Source organism: Procambarus clarkii, chromosome 36 (assembly GCF_040958095.1).
Source record: "Procambarus clarkii isolate CNS0578487 chromosome 36, FALCON_Pclarkii_2.0, whole genome shotgun sequence".
NCBI classification, from domain to species: Eukaryota; Metazoa; Arthropoda; class Malacostraca; order Decapoda; family Cambaridae; genus Procambarus; species Procambarus clarkii.
In genome coordinates, this window is record NC_091185.1 from 2,636,278 (window position 1) to 2,651,829 (window position 15,552).

At 45.4% G+C, this 15,552-nt stretch overlaps 1 protein-coding gene across 1 annotated transcript; it reads left to right on the top strand.

Annotated features, from left to right (window-relative positions):
* The first annotated feature begins 9,122 nt into the window (after positions 1–9,122).
* LOC138371545 (uncharacterized) lies at positions 9,123–11,450 on the top strand. Its single transcript, XM_069336424.1, has 2 exons — positions 9,123–9,189; positions 11,053–11,450. Exons 1-2 carry the CDS (start codon positions 9,123–9,125, stop codon positions 11,448–11,450), a joined length of 465 nt encoding a protein of 154 aa, XP_069192525.1.
* Positions 11,451–15,552: the final 4,102 nt, after the last annotated feature.

A 15,552-nucleotide genomic window follows, 5' to 3' on the forward strand; every position in this document is an offset into this window, starting at 1 on the left:
CACAAAGACACGGGTTTCTTTTGAAGTCGAAGGCAGGCACATTCAGCCAACCGCTGTCTGCGTCTCCCGCACCCTACACCCATTAACAAGGGATTGGAAACTCTATATTCAAAAGGCATTTTTTGTGTTAACTTGGAGAGTTGGTGTGTGTGTTAGAGAGAGAGAGACGAGGTTAAGGGAAAAATGGGTGAGTTATTAGCTTAGAAGGTTGGGGGTGAGGTGTGTGTGTGTGTGTGTGTGTGTGTGTGTGTGTGTGTGTGTGTGTGTGTGTGTGTGTGTGTGTGTGTGTGTGTGTGTGTGTGTGTGTGTGTGTGTTGTGGCCTTGCTGTGCTTGCACGGTCAAGCTCCAGCTCCCTGGCTCCCTTCATGGTACATTTGGTTATGTTTTGAAGTGATATCCTCTGATCTGTGATCAGAGGATATCATTTTGTTGATCTTTCCACAGGTCTGAGTTGAGCTGTGATCTAGTTGACCCCGTCTACACTGTCTCCTGTACTGTTGATGGAGAAATATGACTCTGGCTTGACAGCCTTTGATACGAGAGCCACGATTCATCAACCATTTACGCAACCTTACGAAACCTGTACATCTTTCCTCACTAGTTACAAACATTGTTTAGATCTGTTCAACTGTTTGAGTTCTGAAGCCCAACGAGGCTGTTTATAACAATAATAACTATAGGTTTGTGAAGTTTCCCCAACTCGTAAACCATTTAATAAATGTAAACCAAGTCTCCACGATTGTTGAAAGATGCAGAGGTTTCGCAAAGGGTTGTCTAAAGGCTTGATGAATCGGGGGTCAGAATTGTGACCCCGATTCCTTCCTTCCTTCCTTCCTTCCTTCCTTCCTTCCTTCCTTCCTTCCTTCCTTCCTTCCTTCCTTCCTTCCTTCCTTCCTTCCTTCCTTCCTTCCTTCCTTCCTTCCTTCCTTCCTTCCTTCCTTCCTTCCTTCCTTCCTTCCTTCCTTCCTTCCTTCCTTCCTTCCTTCCTTCCTTCCTTCCTTCCTTCCTTCCTTCCTTCCTTCCTTCCTTCCTTCCTTCCTTCCTTCCTTCCTTCCTTCCTTCCTTGTCTGGGATGCTTTTCACTTCACTCTTTACTATGTTCAATGTTCTTACTCTTCACTGCCTTCATAAAAACTTTCTGAATGTTAAGGACAGGTACAGGTGTTGGGACAGGTACAGGTGTTGGGACAGGTACAGGTGTTGGGACAGGTACAGGTGTTGGGACAGGTACAGGTGTTGGGACAGGTACAGGTGTATGGACAGGTACAGTTTTTTTTCTCTCTCTACCACAGACGTGGCCACACATTTACAGTGCTAACCAGCATATATACATTTTCTTCTGTCCTCCATGGACAGGTTTAGAGATGTGTTAAACATATAGTTCAAGGGTTTATTGAACAATCAACCACAGAAGGTGATTCGGTGCTTTTAAAATGCTAAGCTAACCTACATACGTAAATACATAGATACACAGATTTACGTATGCCCTACATAAAGTGTTTGATGTGTCTTTTACATAGTGTCATTAATGTGCATTTACAAAGGTGAAATGTAATTCTGATCAGCTTCCGTATATACTTTATACACATACATATACATACACACATACACATATACGTACATACACATATATACTTACATATATACACACACATGCATTCACGTACATTTGTCTCTTTTACTCCGACAAGGTGAGATAGCTGATAGAGAAACTAGTGTGCAATTAAGCACTTAATCACTGAAGGTGATTAAGGTGCTTTTACAAGCTCAGGTTATATCTTGAGGTTATCTTGAGATGATTTCGGGGCTTTTTAGTGTCCCCGCGGCCCGGTCCTCGACCAGGCCTCCACCCCCAGGAAGCAGCCCGTGACAGCTGACTAACACCCAGGTACCTATTTTACTGCTAGGTAACAGGGGCATAGGGTGAAAGAAACTCTGCCCATTGTTTCTCGCCGGCGCCTGGGATCGAACCCAAGACCACAGGATCACAAGTCCCGCGTGCTGTCCGCTCGGCCGACCGGCTCCCTATATAGTTACATCACATACATACATTGTATAATTGATACATTACATGGTTAATCTTGGATACAAGTCCAATATATCATCAAGTGTTCCAGTACTCATATAGTAACTACAGAGTTCAGCATACCTTAGCCCAGGAGGGCGAAAGTCAGTCAGTATGGGACATTCTACAATATAATGTTCAAGTGAGTGCATATTTTCTCTTTCACAAAGTTGACACATTGTGTACTCGACATTTGGGTTTTGAGAAAGCTGCCAGATACGTCTATATCCCAGGCGTATTCTGGCCACTATAACATCACATTGCCGGGTTCTTGTTCTATTAGTCCCATATGTGAATGTTTCCTCACGATATCTATCATAATATTACATAATATAACAGGTACAGGTGTTAGGACAGGTACAGGTGTTAGGACAGGTACAGGTGTTAGGACAGGTACAGGTGTTAGGACAGGTACAGGTGTTGGGACAGGTACAGGTGTTGGGACAGGTACAGGTGTTGGGATAGGTACAGGTGTTGGGACAGGTACAGGTGTTGGGATAGGTACAGGTGTTAGGACAGGTACAGGTTTTGGGACAGGTACAGGTGTTGGGACAGGTACAGGTGTTGGGACAGGTACAGGTGTTGGGACAGGTACAGGTGTTGGGATAGGTACAGGTGTTAGGACAGGTACAGGTGTTGGGACAGGTACAGGTGTTGGGACAGGTACAGGTGTTGGGACAGGTACAGGTGTTGGGACAGGTACAGGTGTTGGGACAGGTACAGGTGTTAGGACAGGTACCGGTGTTAGGACAGGTACAGGTGTTGAGACAGGTACAGGTTTTAGGACAAGTACAGATGTTGAGACAGGTACAGGTGTTGGGACAGGGACATGTGTTGGGACAGGTACAGATGTTGGGACAGGTACAGGTGTTAGGACAGGTACAGGTGTTGGGACAGGTACAGGTGTTAGGACAGGTACAGGTGTTGGGACAGGTACTGGTGTTGGGACAGGTACAGGTGTTGGGACAGGGACAGGTGTTGGGACAGGTACATATGTTGGGACAGGGACAGGTGTTGGGACAGTTACAGATGTTGGGACAGGTACAGGTGTTGGGACAGGTACAGGTGTTAGGACAGGTACAGGTGTTGGGACAGGTACAGGTGTTGGGACAGGTACAGGTGTTGGGACAGGTACAGGTGTTGGGACAGGTATAGGTGTTAGGACAGGTACAGGTGTTGGGACAGGTACAGGTGTTGGGACAGGTACAGGTGTTGGGACAGGTATAGGTGTTGGGACAGGTACAGGTGTTAGGACAGGTACAGGTGTTGGGACAGGTATAGGTGTTAGGACAGGTACAGGTGTTGGGACAGGTACAGGTGTTAGGACAGGTACAGGTGTTGGGACAGGTACAGGTGTTAGGACAGGTACAGGTGTTGGGACAGGTACAGGTGTTAGGACAGGTACAGGTGTTGGGACAGGTACAGGTGTTGGGACAGGTACAGGTGTTGGGACAGGTACAGGTGTTAGGACAGGTACAGGTGTTAGGACAGGTACAGGTGTTAGGACAGGTACAGGTGTTAGGACAGGTACAGGTGTTAGGACAGGTACAGGTGTTAGGACAGGTACAGGTGTTAGGACAGGTATAGGTGTTGGGACAGGTACAGGTGTTGGGACAGGTACAGGTGTTAGGACAGGTACAGGTGTTGGGACAGGTACAGGTGTTAGGACAGGTACAGGTGTTGGGACAGGTACAGGTGTTGGGACAGGTACAGGTGTTAGGACAGGTACAGGTGTTGGGACAGGTACAGGTGTTGGGACAGGTACAGGTGTTAGGACAGGTACAGGTGTTAGGACAGGTACAGGTGTTAGGACAGGTACAGGTGTTGGGACAGGTACAGGTGTTAGGACAGGTACAGGTGTAAACACAGTCACAGGTGTAAACACAGGTAAAGGGAACAAAACATATATCGAGTTATAAAACATATATTATAATTACCACAAGCTCACGCACTAAATAATAATTTAGAAAGTTAGACAAATAATATACATATAAATATTATTACTATCCCCTCACTCTATATAAAAGAAAGACTGTCTTAAGACTGTCTTAACAACTACCCTGGACCTTTAACTACCCTTCAGTCGGCCCTAAACGACGCCAAACTAGCCCTAACATTGGACGAAATTTGCCAGAGGTGCAGGAAACAGTTGGGGGTGTGGAGATGTCCGTACGACAATGTGGGCGCGGATGACTTCTCCAGGCAACGTAAACAGTGAGGGGACACCGGGCGCCTGGCAGCGGAGCCCTACCAAAACAACTCAAATTCAGAAAACTGTGTTTTTTTGTGGCCCAAAAAAGTGTTTGTGTGTGGCACAATACAGCTCTTTGTGTTTTTTTTCCTCTCACTCATTCTACAGTTTGCTTTTCGCTGTTTTCTCCAATTCCCAGTCTTATAGATTATTGTAGTTATTATCATGATTGTTATATCTTGAATTGTATGAATAACAACATTTGTATTCATATAGGCGTGAGTAATACACAAGAACTTGTATAGTTTATAGTAATGTTGAATATTCAGGTGAGAATGTTAACAGGTATACACACTAATAATAGAACACACACACACACACACACACACACACACACACACACACACACACACACACACACACACACACACACACACACACACACACACACACACACACACACACACACACACACACACACACACACACACACACACACACACACACACACACACACACACACACACACAGAATGACAGAGAGGTGTGTGAGGAACTCAACAAGAGGTTCCAGGAGGTCTTCACAATAGAACAGGGTGAGGTCACTGTGCTAGGAGAAAGGGAGGTAAACCAGGCGGCCTTGGAGGAGTTCGAAATTACGAGAGAGGAGGTCAAGAGACACCTGCTGGATCTTGATGTTAGAAAGGCTGTTGGTCCAGATGGGATCTCACCATGGGTACTGAAAGAGTGTGCAGAGGCACTTTGCCTGCCACTCTCCATAGTGTATAGTAAGTCACTAGAGACGGGAGACCTACCAGAAATATGGAAGACGGCGAATGTGGTCCCAATATACAAAAAGGGCGACAGACAAGAGGCACTGAACTACAGGCCAGTGTCCTTGACTTGTATACCATGCAAGGTGATGGAGAAGATCGTGAGAAAAAACCTGGTAACACATCTGGAGAGAAGGGACTTCGTGACAAATCGCCAACATGGATTCAGGGAGGGTAAATCTTGCCTTACAGGCTTGATAGAATTCTACGATCAGGTGACACAGATTAAGCAAGAAAGAGAGGGCTGGGCGGACTGCATTTTCTTGGATTGTCGGAAAGCCTTTGACACAGTACCGCATAAGAGGCTGGTACATAAGCTGGAGAGACAGGCAGGTGTAGCTGGTAAGGTGCTCCAGTGGATAAGGGAGTATCTAAGCAATAGGAAGCAGAGAGTTACGGTGAGGGGTGAGACCTCCGATTGGCGTGAAGTCACTAGTGGAGTCCCACAGGGCTCTGTACTCGGTCCTATCTTGTTTCTGATATATGTAAATGATCTCCCGGAAGGTATCGATTCATTTCTCTCAATGTTTGCGGACGATGCTAAAATTATGAGAAGGATTAAAACAGAAGAGGACTGTTTGAGGCTTCAAGAAGACCTAGACAAGCTGAAGGAATGGTCGAACAAATGGTTGTTAGAGTTTAACCCAACCAAATGTAATGTAATGAAGATAGGTGTAGGGAGCAGGAGGCCAGATACAAGGTATCATCTGGGAGAGGAAATTCTTCAGGAGTCAGAGAAGGAAAAAGGCTTGGGGGTTGATATCACGCCAGACCTGTCTCCTGCAGCACATATCAAGCGGATAACATCAGCGGCATATGCCAGGCTGGCCAACATACGAACGGCATTCAGAAACTTGTGTAAAGAATCATTCAGAACTTTGTATACCACATATGTCAGGCCAATCCTGGAGTATGCAGCCCCAGCATGGAGTCCATATCTAGTCAAGGATAAGACTAAACTGGAAAAGGTTCAAAGGTTTGCCACCAGACTAGTACCCGAGCTGAGAGGTATGAGCTACGAGGAGAGACTACGGGAATTAAACCTCACTTCGCTGGAAGACAGAAGAGTTAGGGGGGACATGATCACCACATTCAAGATTCTGAAGGGGATTGATAGGGTAGATAAAGACAGTCTATTTAACACAAGGGGAACACGCACAAGGGGACACAGGTGGAAACTGAGTGCCCAAATGAGCCACAGAGATATTAGAAAGAACTTTTTTAGTGTCAGAGTGGTTGACAAATGGAATGCATTAGGAAGTGATGTGGTGGAGGCTGACTCCATACACAGTTTCAAGTGTAGATATGACAGAGCCCGATAGGCTCATGAATCTGTACACCTGTTGATTGACGGTTGAGAGGCGGGACCAAAGAGCCAGAGCTCAACCCCCGCAAACACAACTAGGTGAGTACAACTAGGTGAGTACACACACACACACACACACACACGCACACACACACACACACACACACACACACACACACACACACACACACACACACACACACGCGTGCGCAAATGAGTCACAGACACGTCAAAAGAACTTTTTCAGTGTTAAAGTCGTCAATAAGCGAGAGAGGTTAGGCACAGAAGTCGGTGAAGCTAATTCGGTTCAAAGTCTTGAAGGTGGGTATGATATGAGCGTGAGAACGGAGTCAATGCGTTAGTCTAAAAACGTTCGGAAGGCGGGGCTAGGAGCTTAGCTCAACCCTGCTAGCACATCTAGGTCAGTACACACACACATACACACACATGGGGGCCTGGTAGCCTGGTGGATAGCGCGCAGGACTCGTAATTCTGTGGCGCGGGTTCGATTCCCGCACCAGGCAGAAACAAATGGGCAAAGTTTCTTTCACCCTGAATGCCCCTGTTACCTAGCAGTAAATAGGTACCTGGGAGTTAGTCAGCTGTCACGGGCTGCTTCCTGGGGTGTGTGTGTGTGTGTGTGTGGTGTGGGAAAAAAAAGTAGTTAGTAAACAGTTGATTGACAGTTGAGAGGCGGGCCGAAAGAGCAAATCTCAACCCCCGCAAGCACAACTAGGTGAATACAACTAGGTGAATACTCACAAAACGCTATGTGTATTAGTGGCTTTAGGTATTGTATGTACTAGCTCTATCAATAAATCCAACATTATATTTGTAAATCAACTATGTATGTACTTTTCCTGAATAAAAATTTGAATTTGAATTTCAACACGGTTCAAGACGAAACTGGAAAAAGCTCAGAAGTATGCCACTAGGCTAGTCCCAGAACTAAGAGGCATGAGTTACGAGGAAAGGCTGCGGGAAATGCACCTTACGACACTGGAAGACAGACGCTTAGGAGGGAGACATGATCGCTACCTACAAAATTCTGAGAGTAATTGACAGGGGTAGATAAAGATAAACTGTTTAAAACTGGTGGTACGCGAACAAGGGGACACAGGTGGAAACTGAGTACCCAAATGAGCCACAGGGACGTTAGAAAGAACTTTTTCAGTGTCAGAGTAGTTAACAGGTGGAATGCATTAGGCAGTGATGTGGTGGAGGCTGACTCCATACACAGTTTCAAGTGTAGATATGATAGAGCCCAGTAGGCTCAGGAATCATATATTAGGCATCAGTTGATTGACAGTTGAGAGGCGGGACCAAAGAGCCAGAACTCAACCCCCGCAAGCACAACTAGGTGAGTACACCTCTGTCTCTTTTAAGTTAATGGTGTCAATTAAGTAACTAATTAAGCAACCATTAAGTAATTGATTAAGTAACAATTAATAACTGTAAATGTACAAACATGAATAAAACATTTGAATTGGAAAATAACTGATGAATGGGACAGGCTGAAGACTGTAAATAAGGGGCACAAGTTGTCTGTTTCCTGTACCAACCTAGGCAAACAAAATGGAGACACAGAGAGATAGAGAGAGTGAGAGAGATGGCAATTGCAACACAAGGCGCTCAGCAATCAACAGCATCTTGCTACCTCGCACTGTCTCTACTTTCTGCATGTTATTTTTTTTCTAAGGTATATAGTGGTACTGGAGATCTGGCCGGTCCAGAGCCTGTACAAGCTTACCCATTTGTTCGTGCTGAGGCCTTCATGCAGGTCAGCGTTCAATCCCCGAAAGTCTGAGTGGTTGGGCACCATTCCTTTCCCCCCGTCCCATCCCAAATCCTTATTCTGCCCCCTTCCCAGCGCTACATAGTCGTAATGGCTTCCCTGGAAACACAAACCGTGACTATCTCTATTTTCTGCTTGTTACAACTTGTAATAAAGTTGTTACATCTTGGCTTAACGTGTTTATGACGTATTAGAACGTTGTTACAACTGGCTATATTGGTTGTCATAACTGGTTAGGAGGTGTTAAAACTTGTTCGAACGTTGTACCAACGTCGTAGTTTCGGTGTGTGTTTGGCGGCTTGGCGCTTTCCCCTCCTGAGGCTGTTTTGGCTTTTTTTATTCCGTCATTTAAGGGAATTTTGATTCCTATTCTATCAACCATAAGGTCCAGTGTTCTGCCTACGGCTGAATAGTGGACTAGGTAGTTGTAAAGGATAATGGGCTGTTAGGCTTTATTTTGTGATGAAACTAATTATTGGCGCTAATTTGTGTTGTTACACACAGAGATCACAATTGGGTGATGCATCAAATGAACAAATCCACAAGGGCCGTGACGAGGATTCGAACCTGCGTCCGAGAGCATCCCAGACGCTGCCTTCATCGTAGCCTTAATCAAGTCGTAGCTCAGTTGATTAAGGCAGCGTCTGGGATGCTCTCGGACGCAGGTTCGAATCCTCGTCACGGTCCTTGTGGATTTGTTGTGTTGTTGGTCAGTAACGACGCCAAGGATGACCTATGTCGGGAACATGTTCTCTCAAACAGCAGATATTCGTGAAACGAAATCGGTCGACCATATGAAGGCTCCGAACGCAGTTGATTTCACCGTGTTTGAAATATGGCCATAACTTAACATTAATTGAAACTAATACCTAATAACGAGTGATTAATAATCTCGCTAAATATATTAGTTCATACGGGAATGGTATGAGAGGATGTTATTGTTGTTGCTGTTTAAGAGTCGCTACCTGGAACAAAAAGTTCCAAGTAGCACGGGCTATGGTGAGCCCGTAGTGGACTTAGTTGACGGTAGAATATCACTTCCTGTCCATGCCTGTTCCCCCCCCCCCCTCACCCAGCTCCTCCCCGTCCTGAGAGACAGGACATTTCACCTCAGAAAACCCGTCACACAGCCTCCTGTAACACAAGAACTACATCAACACCAAGCTATAACTCCAATATTCGCTCCTGAATAAAATCGCATCGATCAAAAGGGATTTAATGCCCAGTGCGCGACGCGAGTAGGCTTTGATCCTTCTCTCCCAGGGGGATCCCGCCCTCTATGGACTTCGGGCTGACTGTCGCTTGTTTATGGCGGGTGAGGAGAGGGGGGGGGAGGGGGGGTAGCTTCCCAGCTGGGTACGTTCGTATTGTTTCACTGGCATCTCTTGGATTTCAGAATTCTAAAAATTTGTCAATATGGTATCACTTGTAGACAGAAATTACACTCTTTGTTTTTTCTTCAGGGGGAGTACAGTACTCAACCCGTCCCCTAGGTACTGTGAGGGTACAGTACCTACAAGTGCTATTGGAAGGGGTGTACAGAGTATGTGTGGGGGGGTAGAAATAGCCTAAGCTACTCTATCCCTTTGAGATGTATTTATTGCTTATCTCAATAAACATACTTGAACTTGAACTTGTACAGAGTATGGAGTGTACTACAGTACCTGTGTATTGGACTGTAATAACAGGAGTCTGATGTACAACATGTCTTGGTTCTTCTGCAGTCAGCTTCAGTTCCTCAAATTCCGAGATCACCTTCAATGTTTTTTTCCTAATCTGCAAACACTGATATGTAGATGATGAGTGACGATAACGGGGCTGATGATATGATGACCTAAGCACACACCAGATGATGAGGAAGAGACGACGACGTTTTGGTCCGTCCTGGACCGACCACACAATCGACTTGAGAATGGTCCAAGACGGAGCGAAACGTCGTCGTCCCTTCACCTTCTAGTGTGTGGTCTGGTCATCAGTGACAGGTAACTCACGTCTTTGAATTTGACGATTTTTCCTGTGTGTGTGTGTGATAGTCTTTCTTAGTCCAGTGTCCTTCCAGTGTCCTGAAGACTGATTCTCATATACGTCAGCCTTTTCTCAATGACAGCAACAAAGGCTTTCTAGCAAGGAAAATATTGTCTATCAAACCCATCTTCTGTCTTTGCGAATATTTTACTGATCAGGCACATCTTATACCCTCTAAATCCATGTTTTTTTTGGGGAAATATGGTTAGCCCTTATACTTTCCTTTCAAGGGGACGCTTCACACTACTTTGCCAAGAAATGTCTAGGAAATTATTCTGTGGTGTAAGGCTTGTTGTCACTTCCTTTGGATGTTGATAGTTCCTTCACCGTTACTGCTCTTTTCAGGCGATTCCAACAGCCTAATTTGATAGTCTTAGTTCCCAAAGAACAGACAGTCACTCAGCCATCTTTATCAGTCAGGGAGATATCTGATCAAGCTTAAGCTTTGAGCAAGCTTGGCAATGAGCTTTGTTACATGAAGTCTCTCGTGATCTAACCTAACCTAACCTAACCTAACCTAACCTAACCTAACTTAACCTAACCTAGGTTAGGTTACATGAAGAGTCTCGTGAGTTTCGTTACATGATCGAGTCTTCGATCTTGAGTCTAAATCGTGGATCCAAAGATCAAGTATTTCTCGCTTTGAGTATTGGTTCGATATCTTCATTGTCATATGCCTTTAATATCGTGTAAGTCGTTATCATGTCTGCCTTTTTTCTTTCTTTCCTCCAGTGTAATGAGGTGCAATTCCCTCAATGTGTCTTCGTAACTCAGTCCCCTCAGCTCCGGAATGAGCCTTGTTGCATATTTTTAAACTTTTTCCTTAACTATTCTTAGTTTTCAGTTTACCAGAAGAAAGAGTAGAGACGAGTTCTACCAAAAGTTTCCCAGAAGAAAGAGTAGAGACGAGTTCTACCAAAAGTTTCCCAGAAGAAAGAGTAGAGACGAGTTCTACCAAAAGTTTCCCAGAAGAAAGAGTAGAGACGAGTTCTACCAAAAGTTTCCCAGAAGAAAGAGTAGAGACGAGTTCTACCAAAAGTTTACCAGAAGAAAGAGTAGAGACGAGTTCTACCAAAAGTTTACCAGAAGAAAGAGTAGAGACGAGTTCTACCAAAAGTTTACCAGAAGAAAGAGTAGAGACGAGTTCTACCAAAAGTTTACCAGAAGAAAGAGTAGAGACGAGTTCTACCAAAAGTTTACCAGAAGAAAGAGTAGAGACGAGTTCTACCAAATAGCAATAAAAGGGGTTCAAAGCGGCCAAGTAAAGGGGATCAGATTTTATGTTCCAGTCCAATATTTTAGTAGTCAGTCATAATCAAAGTTGTGAAGGGGAAGATAGTTGTAAATACCACAGTTTAGTACGAGGCTGGCTGAGCAACCTGTCCTCCTACAACCTGTCCTCCTACAACCTGTCCTCCTACAACCTGTCCTCCTACAACCTGTCCTCCTATAACCTGTCCTTCTACAACCTGTCCTCCTATAACTTGTCCTCCTACAGCCTGTCCTTCTGCAACCTGTCCTCCTATAACCTGTCCTCCTACAACCTGTCCTCCTATAACCTGTCCTCCTACAACCTGTCCTCCTATAACCTGTCCTCCTACAGCCTGTCCTCCTACAACCTGTCCTCCTACAACCTGTCCTCCTACAACCTGTCCTCCTACAACCTGTCCTCCTATAACTTGTCCTCCTACAGCCTGTCCTTCTACAACCTGTCCTCCTATAACCTGTCCTCCTACAGCCTGTCCTTCTACAACCTGTCCTCCTATAACCTGTCCTCCTACAACCTGTCCTCCTATAACCTGTCCTCCTACAACCTGTCCTCCTATAACCTGTCCTCCTACAACCTGTCCTCCTACAACCTGTCCTCCTACAACCTGTCCTCCTACAACCTGTCCTCCTACAACCTGTCCTCCTACAACCTGTCCTTCTACAACCTGTCCTCCTTCAACCTGTCCTCCTACAACCTGTCCTCCTACAACCTGTCCTCCTACAACCTGTCCTCCTACAACCTGTCCTCCTTCAACCTGTCCTCCTACAACCTGTCCTCCTACAACCGGTCCTTCTACAACCTGTCCCCCTACAACCTGTCCTCCTACAGCCTGTCCCCCTACAACCTGTCCTCCTACAACCTGTCCTCCTACAACCTGTCCTCCTTCAACCTGTCCTCCTACAACCTGTCCTCCTACAACCGGTCCTTCTACAACCTGTCCCCCTACAACCTGTCCTCCTACAACCTGTTCTCCTACAACCTGTCCTCCTACAACCTTTCGTCCTACAACCTTTCGTCCTACAACCTGTCCTCCTACAATCGGTCCTTCTACAACCTGTCCTCCTACAACCTGTCCTCCTACAACCTGCCCTCTTACAACCTGTCCTCCTACAACCTGTCCTATAACCTGTCCTACAACCTGTCCTTCTACAACCTGTCCTCCTACAACCTGTCCTCCTACAACCTGTCCTCCTTCAACCTGTCCTCCTATAACATGTCCTCCTACAACCGGTCCTCCTACAACCTGTCCTCCTACAACCTGTCCTCCTACAACTTGTTCTCCTACAACCTGTCCTCCTACAACCTGTCCCCCTACAACCTGTCCTCCTACAACCTGTCCTCCTATAACCTGTCCTCCTACAACCTGTCCTTCTACAACCTGTCCTCCTTCAACCTGTCCTCCTACAACCTGTCCTCCTACAACCTGTCCTCCTACAACCTGTCCTCCTACAACCTGTCCTCCTTCAACCTGTCCTCCTACAACCTGTCCTCCTACAACCGGTCCTTCTACAACCTGTCCCCCTACAACCTGTCCTCCTACAGCCTGTCCCCCTACAACCTGTCCTCCTACAACCTGTCCTCCTACAACCTGTCCTCCTTCAACCTGTCCTCCTACAACCTGTCCTCCTACAACCGGTCCTTCTACAACCTGTCCCCCTACAACCTGTCCTCCTACAACCTGTTCTCCTACAACCTGTCCTCCTACAACCTTTCGTCCTACAACCTTTCGTCCTACAACCTGTCCTCCTACAATCGGTCCTTCTACAACCTGTCCTCCTACAACCTGTCCTCCTACAACCTGCCCTCTTACAACCTGTCCTCCTACAACCTGTCCTATAACCTGTCCTACAACCTGTCCTTCTACAACCTGTCCTCCTACAACCTGTCCTCCTACAACCTGTCCTCCTTCAACCTGTCCTCCTATAACATGTCCTCCTACAACCGGTCCTCCTACAACCTGTCCTCCTACAACCTGTCCTCCTACAACTTGTTCTCCTACAACCTGTCCTCCTACAACCTGTCCCCCTACAACCTGTCCTCCTACAACCTGTTCTCCTACAACCTGTCCTCCTACAACCTGTTCTCTTACAACCTGTCCTCCTACAACCTGTCCTCCTACAACCTGTCCTCCTACAACTTGTTCTCCTACAACCTGTCCTCCTACAACCTGTTCTCCTACAAAGAACGTCGCTTTTCGCTCGTATGCGTTACATAGGCCTTCAATGGTCGTACTGGAAAATGCCAGCGGCTGGCGAAAGGGACGTACTGTCCCCGTTTTCTGTTTTAGGTTCTCTGGTATGTTTGGATAAGGACACTTTAAATTTCCCGTTTTCTTGACATTGGGAAACCTTAGGAGCACGGGGCTAGGGGATAGAGTGGCAGTGTGTACGGAGCCTCGTCCAACCGGTCCACGAGAAATGATATCCAAATACAGTATATTGTATTTATTGTATCGTGTACACTGCGGGTTTTTTTTACAACTTAAAAAGTTATACGATTCCTGTATGTGAGATTATAGTGAAAATGATAACGAGTTGGAGGAAAAATAATCTAAGGTCTATAATTTGGTTGTTTTCGAATATATTCGAAATTTTTATGTCGAATCATACCCAAATTTATTCCAAAAATCATAGAAAATATACCTTAAATGATAAATTGATAATAATATTAGTGTTTGGTTCAGATAAGCCATCACAACAAACCTGTTGAAAAGCTTGTCATTTCAAGTGATTTTTCTGCTCTTGAAGTCCACTACGGGATCACCATAGCCCGTGCTACTTGGAACTTTTTTTTCCGAGTAGCTGAATCTAAAACAACAACAATAACATTCTGCTCTTGATCTATTCATCTCACAATACATTCAGGAGAATGTATCTGCCTTCGAGTCCTGTGACCAGGGGCCAGATTCACGAAGCAGTTACGCAAGTACTTACGAAGGTGTACAGCTTTCCTCAAAATTTTTGACGCCTTTGCTTACATATATTAAACAGTTTACAAGCATGAAAACTTCCCAATTAATTGTTGTTATTGTTATAAAAAAAACTCCCGGTACTTCGGTACTTCATTAACTCTTTAATAATTGTAAACAAAGCCGCCAAAGATTGAGAAAAGATGTACGGGTTCGTAAGTGCTTGCGTAACTGCTTCGTGAATCTTACCTCTAGTCCGGAGTGGTCCCTAAACCCGATGATATTTTAAAATTTGTTGAGAAGCATTTGATAAGCAGGATTCCCATCCCTATTATACACTGGATGACAGACCAATTAACGCCCCCCAAACAACCCTGATTCATTCGCTGAATCACTAGCAGATTCACTCGCTGAATCACTCGCTGGAAGCTACCAGCTACCGCACTGGATTGCCCTAAGTGATGGACGCGTATTAAACGTGAGTTAGAATTCCAGAAAAGTCCGTTTTTAAAACATAATAATTTTGGGTGTCATGGTTGTCCCATAGTGGTAGTGGTGGTAGTGACAGGGGATTGTGACTCAACCACTATCCCTATAATAGTTGTTCTATTCATACTACTTTGATAGTTTGAGTAGGTTCAGAGAATTGAAGTATGTGTTTTCGCATTTGGTTTCAGAATTCCACACATGCATTCCAGACTTCCACACATGTATTCCAGACTTCCACACATGCATTCCAGACTTCCACAGATGTATTCCAGGCGCCTGAAGACTACATATAGGCCTGTGTGGCTCTCCAAACGACATGTGGGCTTACTCAGAGCACCTTAGATAGACTCAGGCCATACATAAATCCATCTGTACCTCAATACGCCGATACCCCCCAGAGGACATAGACAGACACACACACACACACACACAAACTGACAGGCTGACAGACACACACACACACACACACAAACTGACAGGCTGACAGACACACAAACAACCAGAAAGGCGAATAAACAGACACAAACAGAAATCGAGACAGAGAAAGTAAAAAAAAAAAAAGATGGAAAAAAAATCCATACAGGAGTCTTTGATCCTGTCCCATGGGATCTGAACCTCTATAGAGGCCAGACCGACTCTCTCTCTTGTTTTAAGCAACAACAGATTGGAT

Bases quoted from the DNA above. Each gene is read 5' to 3' on its own strand.
- LOC138371545 (XM_069336424.1), top strand. From the start codon at position 9,123: ATGTTATTGTTGTTGCTGTTTAAGAGTCGCTACCTGGAACAAAAAGTT. The intron at 9,190-11,052 runs GTGAGCCCGTAG...AACTATTCTTAG, and splicing joins TCCAAGTAGCACGGGCTATG to TTTTCAGTTTACCAGAAGAA.